This window comes from Semicossyphus pulcher, unplaced genomic scaffold, assembly GCF_022749685.1.
Source record: "Semicossyphus pulcher isolate SPU_LCO1_2020_fin unplaced genomic scaffold, fSemPul1.0.p SCAF_7, whole genome shotgun sequence".
Lineage (NCBI taxonomy): Eukaryota > Metazoa > Chordata > Actinopteri > Labriformes > Labridae > Semicossyphus > Semicossyphus pulcher.
Genome location: NW_027211748.1, coordinates 17,566,265 through 17,582,403, shown reverse-complemented (window position 1 = coordinate 17,582,403; position 16,139 = coordinate 17,566,265). Strand labels below are relative to the sequence as shown.

At 40.5% G+C, this 16,139-nt stretch overlaps 3 protein-coding genes across 4 annotated transcripts; all 3 read left to right on the top strand.

Annotated features, from left to right (window-relative positions):
* Positions 1 to 648: 648 nt before the first annotated feature.
* On the top strand, positions 649 to 5,207 carry pnhd (pinhead). The gene is made up of 7 exons (XM_069685577.1): positions 649 to 700; positions 1,249 to 1,344; positions 1,577 to 1,716; positions 2,048 to 2,324; positions 2,863 to 3,044; positions 3,857 to 3,915; positions 4,965 to 5,207. The coding sequence occupies exons 1-7, from the start codon at positions 649 to 651 to the stop codon at positions 5,113 to 5,115; spliced, it is 957 nt and encodes a 318-aa protein (XP_069541678.1). The 3' UTR covers positions 5,116 to 5,207.
* A 1,704-nt stretch (positions 5,208 to 6,911) lies between these two features.
* admp (anti-dorsalizing morphogenic protein) lies at positions 6,912 to 8,814 on the top strand. The gene is made up of 5 exons (XM_069685547.1): positions 6,912 to 7,206; positions 7,300 to 7,436; positions 7,548 to 7,670; positions 7,773 to 7,962; positions 8,390 to 8,814. Exons 1-5 carry the CDS (start codon positions 6,912 to 6,914, stop codon positions 8,812 to 8,814), a joined length of 1,170 nt encoding a protein of 389 aa, XP_069541648.1.
* Positions 8,815 to 11,737: 2,923 nt separating this feature from the next.
* cib3 (calcium and integrin binding family member 3) lies at positions 11,738 to 15,890 on the top strand. 2 transcript variants are annotated; one of them, XM_069685362.1, is made up of 6 exons: positions 11,738 to 11,788; positions 12,530 to 12,564; positions 12,937 to 13,048; positions 13,536 to 13,683; positions 15,506 to 15,701; positions 15,869 to 15,890. In XM_069685362.1, the coding sequence occupies exons 1-6, from the start codon at positions 11,738 to 11,740 to the stop codon at positions 15,888 to 15,890; spliced, it is 564 nt and encodes a 187-aa protein (XP_069541463.1). The 2 variants fall into 2 exon arrangements, with proteins under 2 accessions (XP_069541463.1, XP_069541464.1); XM_069685363.1 differs by lacking the exons at positions 12,530 to 12,564; positions 12,937 to 13,048.
* The last annotated feature ends 249 nt before the right edge of the window (positions 15,891 to 16,139 follow it).

The window sequence follows — 16,139 nt, the reverse complement described above, 5'->3', positions numbered from 1 at the left end:
TTGCCTCCATACTGTGTTCTTAGTTTCTATTTTACCTCAGTCATATTATACATAAACAAAGATTAACATGTAAGAAACTGGTTACTTAAATAAAGTATGTTATTCCAATCCTTAATCCTTCTCTTTCCTCCTGAGAGAAGAAGCTGACTGCTCTGAGAGGTCTGGCCATTTGGCGTCATGTTGAATAAACACAAAGGTGCTGGAGTTCAGTGAAGGGGAGGCTCAGGCCCCCACGCTGATCCTGTTTGTGTGTTTGGGCCGGGTTTTGTTTTAAGTCTGAGGTGCTAAACACCTTCCCCCTGAGATAAAAGATGATTAATGCCTTTGATTGAGCGACACTTTAATGGCTCAAGGCTACTTAAGCCCTTCATTAGTGTGAGCTCGGGCCGGTCGACACACTCGAGCCTCTGGGTCCCACGCAGCAGAAACAGAAAAGCTGCAGAGATTTCCTTTGAAGTGCTTGTAAGAATCCATCCCACAAAGCATTCAGCATGGAAATTTGATTAGCTCTCACTTTTTCTTGGCTCCACACCACTTTGAGAGTTTGTTTCTGGGGCTGTAGCTTGATCCCGTATAAATATCAGAGGCGTCAGAGAGCAGAGGGACACTCAGGATCTGGCAGCTGAGGAGCAGAATAAGCCTACAGTCATGGATCTACCCCGACCGATCCTTCTACTTCTGTGTGCCCTCCACCTCACCTGTAAGTACTGTTTGCTCTTTATTCTACTGCTGATGTGATGTGTGTAGAAGCTGCTTTTCCCTGTGTGGATAGACCTCAACACGTTCTAGTATACTTGTATATGCATGTGATATGACCAGTGAACATGAGTCGTAGGAGGATAAGATGCAAGAAACTGTGATGTGTTCATATGCGTTCTTTAAGTGCTCATCACGGTGGAGTCAGTTTACTTTCTGTTTAACTTAATATTTAAGTTTTTTCCTGCAAATCCAAAAAGAAAATAATAAGTCAGAGAAAACTCTAAACTTAGAGCCATCCATCTGTTATTAAGAATATTTGTGAGAGGGGTGGTTCTACTTTTTCATAAATTATAGGCCTACTAAAGAACTTCTAAATACTGCTTTTTATTACAAATGACTTTGAGGAAAAAAAGTTCCCGCACTTTTGTGGGAGTTCTCGTGAAACTGAAACTGCATCTTGGAAAATATTATGTTTTAGTTTTTCAAAATAAAAGCATGGAGTAAAATGTTGATAATGTTAACTCACACTATGTTTGTTGTGTTCTCCAGTGACCGGGGTGTTGAGCAAACACATAGATCACAGAAACCTGTTCACACAGAGAGTGTGCTGCAAAAGACAGAGCCACTTTGTCTACATTGGACAAGGTAAAGCATCACATTCGCCCACATGAGAGAACTCAATCATCTATCAGCAAATGCATGAGTCTGGTATTAAATGCATGTCTGTAATACTTCTGCAGAAGCCTGCTCCACATGTATGGAGAGTCAAACTGATTGAGATTTTTAAAAGCAAATGAGATCATTAAAATTGGTTTATTAATATTATAGAAATATTGTATTAAATCAGTTGTGTTTGTGTGTGTCTGTCTCTCACCAGACATCTCTGGGAGTCCTGTCAGTGTTGATGTGGGAATGTGCAGGTCTCACTGTGGGGGAGCAGCCAGGCCTTCACGTGAATCAGGACAGCAGGACTACGCAAAACATTCCTCAATGCTGGAATTTCTCAGGAGCAAAAAAGTAAGTGAAGTTCCACCTCCCGACCACAAGGGGGCGCTGAAACGTTTGCAGTTAAGATGACAACGTTGAAACTCCAACTGAGATTACTTGATAATTAAATCAATATTATGTGTAGTATTAAGTAAAACAATTGCTTTTTTTTTTGACAAATTAACGACTTTGATGGGAAAATATGCATTAATCAAACAATAAAACAAATCATAACCTGCGCTACAGATTTTAAAACATGTGTCTCGAAATTTAAGCTACAGTAAAGCATTTAGGCCTACATGCTAAAAACGTGTTTCGACATGTCTAAGAAAAACCTATATTTTCTCTCGTCTCACAAAAGATGAGAACACGCAGACCCTCAGCTCCAGAGAGCCCAGAGCCCCTGACCCAGCTGCCCTCCTGCGGGATGAACCAGGTGTGTGAGCCGACCGGGATGCGTGTTGACCGGGTGCTCCTGTTCGAGGGACCCCGGGAGGTGGAAGTGATCCAGGAGTGTCACTGCGAGATCAAGCTGAGCCAGTGCATGCGCGTGCCCGCACTGAAGACGTATTACTCTGACACACCGTATGAGGCAGTCATCGACGTGGGAGGATGCTCCAGATCCAAGGGGGAACCAGGTATGTACCTGATGCAAAGCTGTCTGTTATAATTAGCAACAACTAATACCGGAAGAGGGACTTAATTGAGTGAGCAGCAGCCGACCAGCTGAAAAATAGGCCCATTTAAGATTATTTACGTAATATACAGCCTATTTAAAACAATATAGGTGGTATATTTTACAGGTATTTACCAAGTTTCAGTGGTATTGGGACTTTTTCCTTTTCTTATCGTCTATCATATATTGTAAACCCCTGATAAAACGGGCCCAGTGTCATTGTGCTGATGCATTGATACATGTTGATCAAAAGTGGGCTTTAGGTCTAAATTAAACATGTAATATTGGCATATTTATATTCACTGGAGGCCTGTAAGCAAGCAGCCCTGCACTGGGAGTATTTGATTCACAGCTATTCATTATATTAAGTATAAGTTCAACTATCATCATTACTGATGTACACAACTCTTTACCCTTATTCTGTTTGTGTACATTTTGATCATAGGTTTATATTTAGTTGTAAATATAACTCTAAATTTGACTTTATCAATCATTCACAGAGGGATTCTCCTGCGTCCCCACTAAGTTTGACTCAGCCTTGGTGGAAACCCCAAACAAAGTGGACCTTATCCAGACGGTGGCGGCCTGTGAGCTGAAGGAAAGCTGCTACAGGGTCCCATATGTGGAGTATTACTATGAAATAGTCCACCATGCTGATGGAGTCAAAGAGGAGAGGCTTAAAGTAAGTGTACACTCTGAACTATCACAAAAATATGGTCCCTTTTTGTTTCTATCGCTCATAACTCCTCAGTCTTTAGATCTTTGAATCCAGCCTTTCAAAATAAATTTCATTTCCTGTTGGATTAGCATGACATACTTAACACCAGTGGAGTGATCCATTTGTGAGGCCGGTTTCACACTTCCTTTTGTAATCAACTTGAGAGGAAACGGGGGATCAAGTTGGGTGCCAGACAGTAATGAAGTATCTTTATTCATCAGACACATGTGTGGGAGACAGCACTTAATCAAGCTAATCCTCTGGACGGTGGCTGCACCGCCAGACTTCAGGATGTGTTACATGCTTATTCAGACGCAACCAGCAATAAATACACGATGGACTGGCAGATTTGAGTCCCAGAACATCTTTATTTTGAAAAATACAGTTAATTTTGGAAAATACAGAAAACTCTGATTTAAATTGTTGTATTGGCCATGTAGACAATGAGGATTGTTCTCCCTTGAACTGCTATTCCACTGCTTCCAAATATCACAAGTATAAAAGTAATTATTTGTCATTTTAACATCAGATTTTTTGTGTTAAACAAAGTTTTAGATTTGTTTTTTTAACAAGTTTTAAGTTGAATTCCTGGACACAGTTGGTCTCCTCCAGCACCAAAGGTGCGAGTGCAGCGCAAACACAAATGGCCCCCGCAGGTGTCAAATCAAAGCAGTTAACTTGCTAAACAGCATCTGCCCCCTCAGACTGAACTGTGTCAATATGTGTGACCAGCTGTGAGCTGACGGCCTTCTCTCTGTGTTGCTAATTTTCCACAGGAAATAGATGTGGGCAGATGTTTGGGTGGCTGCACTACAGGAAAACGATGTCTTCTCAGGTAAGTACGAACAAAGCTGCTGCTACACACACACACACTCAGCCACACTCATAACATTTGCCTGTGAGCTCTGACACTTTCTGCACTCAGAATGTTTACCTTTTTAGTTTAATTCCTACACCAAATGTCCCTCTTCTACCTTCTGCTTTATCTTGAGATTGTAGCAGAATCAAAATCGGCAAAATCGAATGAAAAGATGTCATTATGTCAGTGGACTTTTGTTGTACAAACAAATACAAAAAAGTCTATCTTTGAATCTAATCAACCCTATATCCGACAGTTTTCTTATTTTATTCACCCTTTAAAGGTTTGAGGTTGACAAAAACCACTGTTTGCCACACTGTATGAAGTATGACATAAATATTCTCTATCAACTTTCATTTCACGTTTACACTGAGTGAAATATTTCAAATTAAGTCTCCAAGTTCTTTCTTAGCTTCACTATTCAATCGAATGCAAGTACAGATGTATTGGGTCAAATTTTAGACTTTGTCTCCCTAAATTCAGTCTGACATATTCAGCATCTTTGGATGGTTTTGGCTCCCGAATTTAAATTTAGAATCCAGTTTTATGCCCTTGTTTGGTAAATGTGGCTGCACAGCAATAATTTGTTATCACTGTCAAAGAGTGGTGGGTAGTTTGAGATAGAAGGATGGGATAAATGACAAGAATTTTACTTGTCTTATTCCTCATATTGCAGAGTTATAATATAGATCTGCAAATCCATCAGAATCATACCACCTTTATAAGAACTTATAAGGAATTATTCTATTTAAAAAAGACAATAAAAAGTTTCAATATATCAATGGACAAATAGGTATAAGCACAAAATAACGTACACGTACACATACTTAATTGTCAGTGGTCACTCGACATATCAACAGTAGGTGATTGTAATTGAGGTTTTCATTATATTTTTAAATGTTAGTTTAATTATTGTCTGTCTATGATGGATTTAGATTTAAGGCAACACACGCACAACATGTTTAGTGGTTGTTTAAATTACAGCAAAAACTGATTTTTATGTTCTTTAAATTTCTCTCCTGCAGGAGTCCATCTGATCCAGAAATCTGCCACTTATGGGCTGACAGACAGGCCAGCTCCTGCGTTCCTCAGGGCTACGAGAGCCACAGCTTCCTGAACCAGCATGGACAGATCCGCACTGTCCACTCCATCACTTCCTGCCTTTGCCAGAGCTAAAGACTGTGCCATCTACTAGAAAACAACTTCCTGTTTGAATTCACAGAAGCTGCATTGATGACCCCTCTAAATACGCTTACACATTTGTCTAATAACTTGCTACCCTAAAGTATTATTGTATTATATGTAATATATGTAAAAAATGATAATTTTGTAAATAAAATTAATACAGAAATCTTTGATTTGTTTTTGGATCACTGCACAACACACTTTCCTAAACTGCTAATAAAAGATAAAACACTTTAGAAATGTATGGCAGGTATATCCCAGGTACACTAATAAACTTAAAATTATACTTTATAAATTCTACCACAGACCAGACTTTACACATGTAATTACAAGAATAGGGTGAAGTAACTTATAAACTATAAAAGTAAATTTAAAAGATGGAGTTCAAAAGCAGGTCTTTGCAGGACTATAGGAGATCGATTAAATGATTGTGCATCAGTATCTGAGTCTGATGTTTCAAAGAGCCAAAATAAGTCTTTGAAGAGGCACTTGAAAGAAGCCGAAGCCATCCTATTTTACAAATGCCTGTTTGAAAAAACACACGTGCACGTAGTTAAAAGGTCCTTATTGTGATATCAACGTGTGAAACAACAGTTTGTGTTTTCTTTCTCTGTCATCTAAGAGGAGAGGTTTTATGACTTGCTTTCAAGGTGACACGCAGAAGAAAGCTTTGATCCCTTAAATGTTTATTTCAGTCGGGGGGGAACAAAGTGTATTTCAGTGTCCACCTGTCTTTTGCTCGTGCGTAACTGTGCGTAAAGATCAAAGTCACCAAATGGCGCAGTGATTTGGCCATTTCTGAACTTCTAAATAAAGAGTTCAATAAGCTTGAAAAAATAAACCATATAGAAAAATCTAAGATAAATGATTGATTTTATGCCTAGAAACAATTATCAAATTAAAGATAGTTCTGTAAAGTGTTGCAGGGTAACCTCTGCACTCAAAATACGTATTTACAGACCGTACGCATTAAAAACTGTAATCCTATCATCTTTGGGATTTCTCACTGTAAATTTAGAACGACTAGTCAAACTGATGAACAATATACACGGAAAACTTGCATTCGCAGTTTTTTTTAGGAGAACTAAACAATAAGCTGTCTGAAAGAGAAGGTGATCTTTGCAAGCGCCACCGCAGGAGATCTCTTCAAAATAAAACTGCAAATTTGGTGATTATCCAGCTGGAACTTGATAAGCAGTTATGTAAATCTCGCGACGTGTAGCCAGCGACACCCGTCTCTTTATCGAAGTAATTGGTTTTCACCTAAAACACAGTGGCCATTATTCTAATTTGATGGATTCGTTTAGGCGCAGTTAACCTCCCATGGAGAGTGCACTTCCTCAAGAGATCAGCCCAAGTTGATTCTGTTTACTCTTTACATTCTTACACTATAAAACGACATAGAATTGAAAACATAAATTCCACAACAACATAGTTACTCATGGTACTCAGTACCAAACCTTTTCAAAGTCTGATTTTAGTTTATTTGAGCCTTTATTGCCAGACGTAGGGACAATGGGCTTGAATAGCATCTGCAATCGGGTTCACACCTTGTTAACGCCGCCATTAGTCTCCCTTTACATTCGCTGATTGGTGATTTACATTTGCGACCAAATAGCATCTTTACTGCTGTTTACCAAGACTTTGGGGGCACTGAGGAGTGAACGGGACCATTTGATATAAAAAGTCGACCCTCCAGGACCCTTCACTCACTCCAACTCCAAGTCACTGGCTGGTTGTGTGATACGAGGACACGGGTGCACCAAGGACTTACTCAGACCTCAGAGATGTTGATGTTCGTGATCAGCCTCGCGGCTCTGGTTTGCACCGCCGCTGCACGGCCTTCACTCAATTACCTGGAGAATCATTTCACCGTTGAGAACGAGCCGGAGGAAGTCCGCTCAGCTGCTATCAAGAGACTTTTGGAAGTTTTTGGAATGGAGGATCCCCCTGCTATCCATGGACACAAGCAGCCTCCTCAGTACATGCTTGATCTGTACAACACGGTGGCTGATGTGGACGGTGTGACTAAGGACCCGAACCTTCTGGAGGGGAATACAGTGCGCAGTTTCTTTGACAAATGTAAGAGTTGATTCTTGAGCGTGCTTAATTTTGCTCCTGAGTAGTTTAGACAATGTTCGTTCAGGTTTCTAATGATATCATTTTCCATTTTAGTGCGCAGTGAGCAGGTGGAGTACAGGTTCAATTTGTCCACGGTTGCAAGAACTGAGAAAATCCTCACTGCAGAGCTCCATCTTTTCAAACTGCGACCTCAGGCAACTGTGACATTTCAAAGACATCACTTCTGCCAGGTATGAACCATCAAAAAAAGTTTGGTAACGAAATTATCTAATGACATGAGGTAAAAACATGCAAATGCAAAGAGCACAACAGTAATCCTCCATGTCTTCTGTTACTTCCAGGTTAGTGTCTATCAGCTGCTTGACCCCAGCAAAAACAACAACACACAGGAGAGGAAGTTGCTGTCTTCTAGACTCATCCCAGTCCATTCTGCTGGTTGGGAAGTGTTCACCATTACACAAGCAGTAAGTATCCCCTTCTCCGTCAGGCCTGCATTTATTCCTGCAGTAGATCTCTGAACATTAATGCTTGAATTCTGTATTTTAATTGTCAACCTCTTTGTGCAGGTCCGCTCCTGGACGATGGATGAAGGCAGTAACCTGGGGCTCCATGTGGTGGTTCGGACACTGGGAGGAAGCCAGATGGATATGAAACTGATCCGCTTCGCTTCAGGACGTAACCACCACCAGAGCAAACAGCCCATGTTGGTCCTCTTCACCGACGATGGTCGCCGCTCTACTACAATTGAAAGCCTAGGTGAGACTTCTTTCAGGTTTAACGCAATTTAATTGAACAGCTTCTCCAGGTATTATTTTGGACACACTGCTGATGAGCAGAGGTGTAGATAAGAATCATGGGGCCTGAGGGAAACCCTGGCCCCCAACCCCCCTCTCCTGTCTTATGTGTTCTGGTAGTAATTGACCTAGTGAAGGATTTAATGTTCTTGAATGAAGCTGCAATCCTAATTGTACCAGTCTGTCAAAGCTTAATCAACATTTGCTGTGACGTATTCTTATGAAAGTTGTCCTACGAAAATAAGAGCGATCAGAAGAAAACAGATAATGTTATACTGTACCCCATTTCAACCCCAATATAGCTCGACTTTGTACTTTTGGGACCTTTAAGGCTCGTGGAAACTGATGTATATAACGTTCTAACATATCGTTCTCCTTTCCTTCACCAGACCCAAATGATTCCTCAGCCACTTCCATCCTGCCCCAAGCCCCCATGTCAGGCCCACCCTCCCGCAGCGCACGCTCTCTGGACTACAGCGAGGAGGATGGTGTGTCTTCGCCTTGCCAGCGTCTCCCCCTGTACGTCGACTTTGAGGAGATCGGCTGGTCTGGTTGGATCGTGTCGCCTCGCGGTTACAACGCCTACCACTGCAAAGGCTCCTGCCCCTTCCCCCTGGGCCAGAACATGAGGCCGACCAACCACGCCACCGTCCAGTCCATCATCAACGCCCTCAAGCTGATGAAAGGCATCGAGACGCCGTGCTGCGTGCCTGACAAGCTCTTCTCCATCAACTTGCTCTACTTTGATGATGACGAGAATGTGGTGCTGAAACAGTATAATGACATGGTGGCTGGAAGCTGCGGCTGCCACTGACAACACCTAGTCTCTGTAGCTGGGCCACACAGATACTCATTAGTGATACAATGTTAATCAGGGTTTGGGTGCATAGATTGCCAGCTGCCCTTTAAAATTCAATTGCGACTAATGAGTAATGTGCTGAGTCCAACATGTGGCAATGTAATATATGTAAATATCCATAAATTATAATATATGGCAGTGATGGAAGTGATATCCTGTGACAGATGTAAATGTGTAGATTTTATGTTTTGTGAATTATTAGACAGCCAGAATAAATGGAGAAACAAAAGATTATACTGTGATTTTTTTTATTTTTAAAACAATATTTAGTTAAAGTCCTTCCATAAATTTGCAGCCCTGAAATTGCAGGAATAAGCCAACTTTCACGATTCTTTGGAGAGCAACTTTGCCCAATCCTAGCATTGTTTCTACCAAGAAGAGGGCAAATTGAAAGATTGTGATATCAATATTAAATCCACTGCCTCCTAAACTGCTTTGCTATCCGTTGTTATTGTGGCCTCTATAGGTTGCATGAAGAGAGTCATCGCTTTGTTTGATTGTGATGAGTAGGGTCACAGAACTGGAAAAAGATGCTGTCGGTCTGTTGAGTTTGTTTCTGATTTAGTATAACTAAACCGCATCAATCTGATTTAAAGGTGTGTAAACTATATATAAAACACACTGGAACACTGCAGATGCAACTCACCTGGATGAAGTACCATGAAATCGAGGATGGGAAGGGTAAAGAGAGTTGTACATGACAAGCTGGAGGCCTTTACCTCTGAAGTCTTTCGCGTTGGAAAGCTGTCCTCCAACCAAGATGAGGACTCCCACTGAGGAATATCTGTTGGGGAAAGATCTGTTAGGGGGAAAAAAAGGTTTTAGAACAAACTGTTTTATACTAAGAATAATCTAGTTATCATTGTGGACGAGTATCGTAATGAAGAAGACAAAAACAAACCCATATTGTTGGTCTCACTTTTCTAATATAAGCAGTAGGAAAAAGAGCAGAATACAGGTTAGTTTAGACTGAAAGGATGCCCGATCAGATCCAGAATAGCATCAACGGTCTGCAGAGCCTATATGTCACCACCAGAGGGCGCTGAGGTGCTCTGGGTGGTTTATACTGGATGTATAAGAACAATGGTTTTGAACACATTGAGGGTGATCGTTGTGTAACAGCAGAGAGCCTCCCATAGACCTTCCTGTACACCGATGACAAGCCTGACATGAAAAGAAGTCGAACAATATGAATGTAAATCTATGTTTTAACCTGATAGTTGAAACATATTGTAGATTGTATATCTTAAAAAATAAATAACTACCACAAAAAGGAAACAACTTTTCAGCTTGTTTTATACTGTACTGTTGCATCATCACACTGTAAACACCCTCTTACATGCTTGAGCAAACGTGAACATACCGTACAGCGGTTTGATTATATAGAATAGTAAACTAAGACTGATTTACTAATACACCTGTACACTTTAATGCAATCTAATGCCACAGCCATGCAACAAAACAACCGCTGTGAAGCTTATAATGTTTTAGGCTGTAGTCAGAGGTGGTGATGCTGTGGACTTTGGACTGCATTGTATTAAGGATGTTGGGGTCTGCTTTCAAACCCAGCAAAACAAGAATGTGTGCACTTGTGCTTGTGAAAGACATACTACAAAAACCACCCAGAAGCAGGTGTGGGGGCCATGTGATTGTACCATCTGGGTATCTAACCTGTAATCACACTGGAGGTGATGAGAGGACGCAACATCCGTAGAAGTCACATCAGCACCTCTCTGGATACGGTGAAATACCTTATAACCCTGGCTGACATTCAGGTCGATCCCTCAGAGAAACATAAACAAAGGTCAACGTGTCAGTGTGTCAATCAAATGGTTTGTAAAGAGAAAATATCAAACACAGTAGGGTGGTCAGACAATGAACTGCTCAAACAACAAAAAAATTATGTTAACAAAATCGGGTGCAGCCTCTCTTTATATTATACCAGTGTAATAGAGCTCACAGGAAGGGTAACCTGGTAAGTAAAATAAAAGACACAGACATGACAGAGAAACATATACTGGCAGATTGACTGGTAACAATGTACAACAAGGTAAAAACTTGAGTTATAATTTAGCTTAAGAAGGATTCTCTCTGTGGATAAGATGAAACAATTAATAAAGAGACTGTGTGACTTTGCAAAGAGAATTAACTAAGCTAAAGAGACTTACCTATGACAGAAGCAGCCAAAGTGAAAAGAACAAATGCCATTCTTCTTTAAAAACCTTTAATGTTTCATTTATTCAACAATTCCAGGGTTTAGAGGTACCCTGTAATGTTTAGATAATCATTATACCAGCCAAAAGTATGCTGGCTAACCATAATGACTTTTCAAGACCTGTAGATATCCTTGAATGAAGTATTTTTAGTTTCATTTTAGTGTCTTAAGTCTTATGACTCTTATGCGAAACAAACAATTCCAAATATTTAAGACCTATTTTTAATACCTGGTCAAAATCTAAAAAGTAGAATGTGTTCAATAATTGGATAAATATCCAATAATCAAGTTCTCAGCCGAGACTAAACCTGTCTCCCCTCAAAAAGCCTATTTGCCCACGACAAAACCCTGCCTCTAAAGAGTGTAACCTGAGCAGTGACCGAGGCGTTGGCCATGGAGTGGCACTAAAGGGGGTTGATACCACTTGGCATGATGCTGGACGACAGCCCTTATTCATTGTCAGAGGGGCTGCTATTCACAATGGAGAAAACGATGAAATGCTGCCATTATAATGGGGACCAAAGGGCCCGTCACCCGATCTCCTCTTTGGCTCTGGCTTCCTTTTGTCCCAGTATTTCATATCTGACATATCCACGCAGCATAAAAAAGCACTTGATGTTGGAGCAGCGATGGACCTGAAGCTCGGTGTGAGCGCGCTCAGACATGGGGAATAAACAGACCATCTTTACAGCACAGCAGCTAGATGCCTATCAGGTGGGTGTCTCTCCTGTTCTTTCTCAAAGAGACGACTATAAAGAGCGCTTCTCTTATTGAAACTGGCTACCGGCATCTGTGAACAAGATTAGCACACTTTTAAGACTTCTTTGCAATGTTTTCTTCTTTAAAAAAAAAGGTGGTTCATCCTTTAGTAATAGTGTTGAACAAAGCTTAGTCACAGCTTCTGTAGTACTTGTAGTAGTACTGTACTTTCGTAATATTTCAAGGTGTTTGTAGTTTATTTATTTCCATAAGATGCTTCTTTTACTCTCCTACATTTCAGAGGGAAATGTAGTTTTTACCTCACTTAATTTATTTTAAAGATATAGTGACTTTAGCTACTTTTTATATTAACATTTAACACAAAAACACATGATTATCTAAGGGTATATAAAGCACTGTTATAGATAATACTTCCTAAAATAAGTGGTTAACTTCATGCTTACATGTTATTGTAACAAAAACTTAATAACAAAACACTGATTTGATCTGGATCTACTTCCTTTAATACTTTAAGTACATTTTGTTAACAATTCTTCGATACTTTTTCTTGAATTTTAAATGCATGACTGTGTTTTTACAGTGTGGTTTTGTTTCTATTACTCCAGTGAATATCTGAGTGATTCTTCCATCATCGTATGCACGAGTATTTGAGCAGCTGACTGTTTAAGAACACATGCATCTTATTATATTTTGCAATAACGTCACTTTCCTGACATCATCTGATTGCATTTGCAGGACTGCACATATTTTACAAGGAAAGAAATTCTGAGGTGAGACAATTATTTCACCGATAATGTTTGAGTCATACTTGTGCAACACACCTGACACAGCTGAATTTTGTTGGTATCTACACAGTACTACACTGTAACTCTAAACTACAGTATCAGGAGACCTGGTCTGCTGTGGGGCAGTGTACCATCGAGATCACATGGTTTTTAAAATCCTGCTATAGAAACTTTAATGTAGTTAATTTTACCCTGTTTATCCGTATTCACCACAATATAGAGAAAAATAGAGGCTGCAGATGACGAGCAGGACCTTTCTAACATTCTTTTAGTCGCCCCTCTTTGATACACAACCGCACAATATTAAAGATATCAGGTAATATAATATTGAAAGTAAATTTTTCAAACCTTTCCTAGACTCTTCTACCGCTATCGGGATTTGGCTCCGCAGCTCGTTCCTCTTGACTACACCAGCCACCCAGATGTGAAGCTACCATACGAGCTGATTGGCAGCATGCCCGAGCTGAAGGTAGACCCACTGGTCCACACACTCCCTACAGACCCGCTCTCTCCCTGTGTTCCCAATCCATAATTAATGGCCAACTAATCGACAGAATTCTTTGAAAGGTTATACGTTACCCGACTCCTTTAAACTCGAAGGATGCTGGTGAGTCCCTCAGGGCACACTTGTTGGAAATGGGTCAATTATATGCCTCTTTACACAATGACAGCAAGGTAAACAGGAGTGTCAACACGTTGCTCTCTGACATGACCAGAGAAAGGGAGAGTTTGACTGTGGGGATTATACTTTCCCTCATCTTCATGCGTCATTCCCAATTATAGCAATGTTGTCGCTTAGAAAAATCGGACATATGATAAAAACACAGTTTTAGAGCACAGGGGAGCCACCAGACCCAACAAGCACCTGTTCATAGTTCTGTATGACTGAATGCACTGAATTATTAACACAAGTTCTATCAGACTGTTATAACAGCACAGGTGTCCCCTCTGTTCAGGACAACCCGTTTCGCCAGAGGATCGCTGAGGTTTTCTCAGAGGACGGAGAGGGAAACATGACACTGGACGACTTCTTAGACATGTTCTCGGTCCTGAGTGAGATGGCCCCGCGCGACCTCAAGGCCTACTACGCCTTCAAAATCTACGGTAAATAACCCTACAAGTGGTGAAATTAAACAAATTTTCCCCTTTAAATGCCAACCTACCTTTCTTCTGATAATATTAAAACCCAATATGCTAAAAAAAAAGGCTTGTAGCGGTAAGTGAAGTGATTTCCTTTGCCACAAACCAAGCTAGGGATATAGAGCACAGAAATTTCCAGTTTATTTAACAGGATGGGGTCAAACTGTTTAAAATTCTGTTAATGAATCATGCACATGCAAATTGTGGCAGGCATCAACTATCAAGATGATAAAACAGAGCCAAATTAGTTGTTGGGGCAGTTAAATGGAAGATTAAGTTTACCATGTAACTAAAGAGTGTAAATAGGCACCCTGATACCATTATTGGCGCCGCTTTTGTGCGACAAAATCATTAAATACCTTAAATTTTCAACTACATTTTCCCCAGTAATTTTCAGTGGATAAGAAATGAACATCTTTTTAATTTTAATATCGTACCGGCTCATGCAAAGGCAGCATGGTGAGGGGGTTTGGAGCTGTAAACATGGCGGATGGTGCATGGAATGTTATTAAAGATTAACCAGCCCATTATAGAGCCAAAGAGCTTTTCAAAGCCCGCTATGTGCTGGGCACTAAGGTCCCCCCTAATTAACAAACGCTGACGGATGAAGAAGTTACGTACACATCAGCGTGGTCATGGGTCGAGGAAACTTCTCATTCATTATTCAGACCTATAGAAAATACACACAAACTAACGTCTGGCCCCTTGTCGCAGGGGGCTGTCATGCTCCGCTTGGAGGAACAAGGTATGATGAGGGGACTAACGGGTCAAGTCCAACCCTGACTGCCTGGGGCAATAACATGCCCACCTGTAACCAAGATTACAGAAACCAAAAGCAGAAGTAATTATATAAGGGCACTGGTTTAGCTTTGTTGGTAGGGCAGGCGCCCTTTATAAGCCCCTTTCACAAATGCACTGCACTCCTGAACATTTACTGATATTACCCCGGTGGGCTGCTTGTGTGAACGCAAACGGCCGAATTTTTGACCCCGACTTTACCCCATAGACTGTATATATGTGAAAGGGTAACTCTAGAAAATGTTGCCGTCAGACAGTCCTGAAATTTTCAGGAAGATTTCAGGAGTGCGTGTGTGAAAGGGGCTTTACAGAGGCTACAGTCCTCCACGCAGTGGCCGCAGATTCGACTCCCTCCCTGGGCCCTTTGCTGCATGTCATCCCCAACTCTTTTCTCCCCATATTTATTAAGCAATTGTATGTAGCAAGAATTCCCATTTTAAAACACTTAATATTGTCAATAAATAGTAGCTGTAAAAAAACAACTATTGTCATTATCAAGTATTCTAATTATAAATCTGTTAAGGCCATAAAAAGGTCAGAAAATAGTGGAGAAGCCATAATGAAATATTTAATTTAATGTTTTGTCTGCCTACATTAGTCCAAAATCCAAATATATTTAATATAGTATCCTATAATATCAAAAAATGGCCCAAACTGGTCACATTTGAGAAGCAGGAAGCATTAATTCTAAACTTAATCCAAAAGGCAAATGGACTTGGTGGAAGTTCTTGGAGACGTTTCACCTCTCATCTGAAAGCTTCTTCAGTTCTAACTGAGGCTTATATTTCTAGCTTTGTCCACCAGTCAGTTTAGAACTGAAGAGGCCTTTCAGATGAGAGGTGAAACGTCTTCAAGAACTTGGATTAAGCTTAGAATTACCATGACCTGGATTACTGAGAACCTTCACAGACAGGAAGCAATTCATCTTTGCTGGTTAGAGTGACTTGACTTGAATATTTGCTCAACTAGATCAATCTTTTTTTGTTAGATTTCAACAATGACGACTTTATCTGTAAGTCGGACCTGGAGAAGACACTGAACAAACTGACCCGTAACGAGCTGACGGAAGACGAGGTGAGGATGGTGTGCGAGAAGGTGATCGACGAGGCCGACCTGGACAACGACGGACGTCTGTCATTGGAAGACTTCCAGCACATGATCGTTCGAGCCCCAGACTTCCTCAGGTAGGCCAGCGAATCACATTAAACCCACCTATATACAATACACGAGGACACGTGTTTATGTTATGTACGAATGATTGTTCTCCAATATGCATTTACTTACCTTCCCTTCTTTACCTTGAATTCTAAGGAGGAAATCAAACATGATGCATTGTAATTTGTGTTCACAGCACCTTCCACATACGGATATGAAGAAATGAAGAAATCAAGTGCATTTTATATTTTGAATACCAGCTAAGGACGGACTTTGAATAATGCACAATGTCTGGAAATTGCAGAAATCCTGACATTTCAGAAAACAACTTTCTCTTCTTGTGATGCCTATATTTATGTGTTTTATTTTGTAATAAAAACTGTAACCAAAGATATTCTGATGTTCTTCATACTTTGACAAATATCATTCAGACTAGATACTGTAACCGACTTTGAATTGTTTTCAAT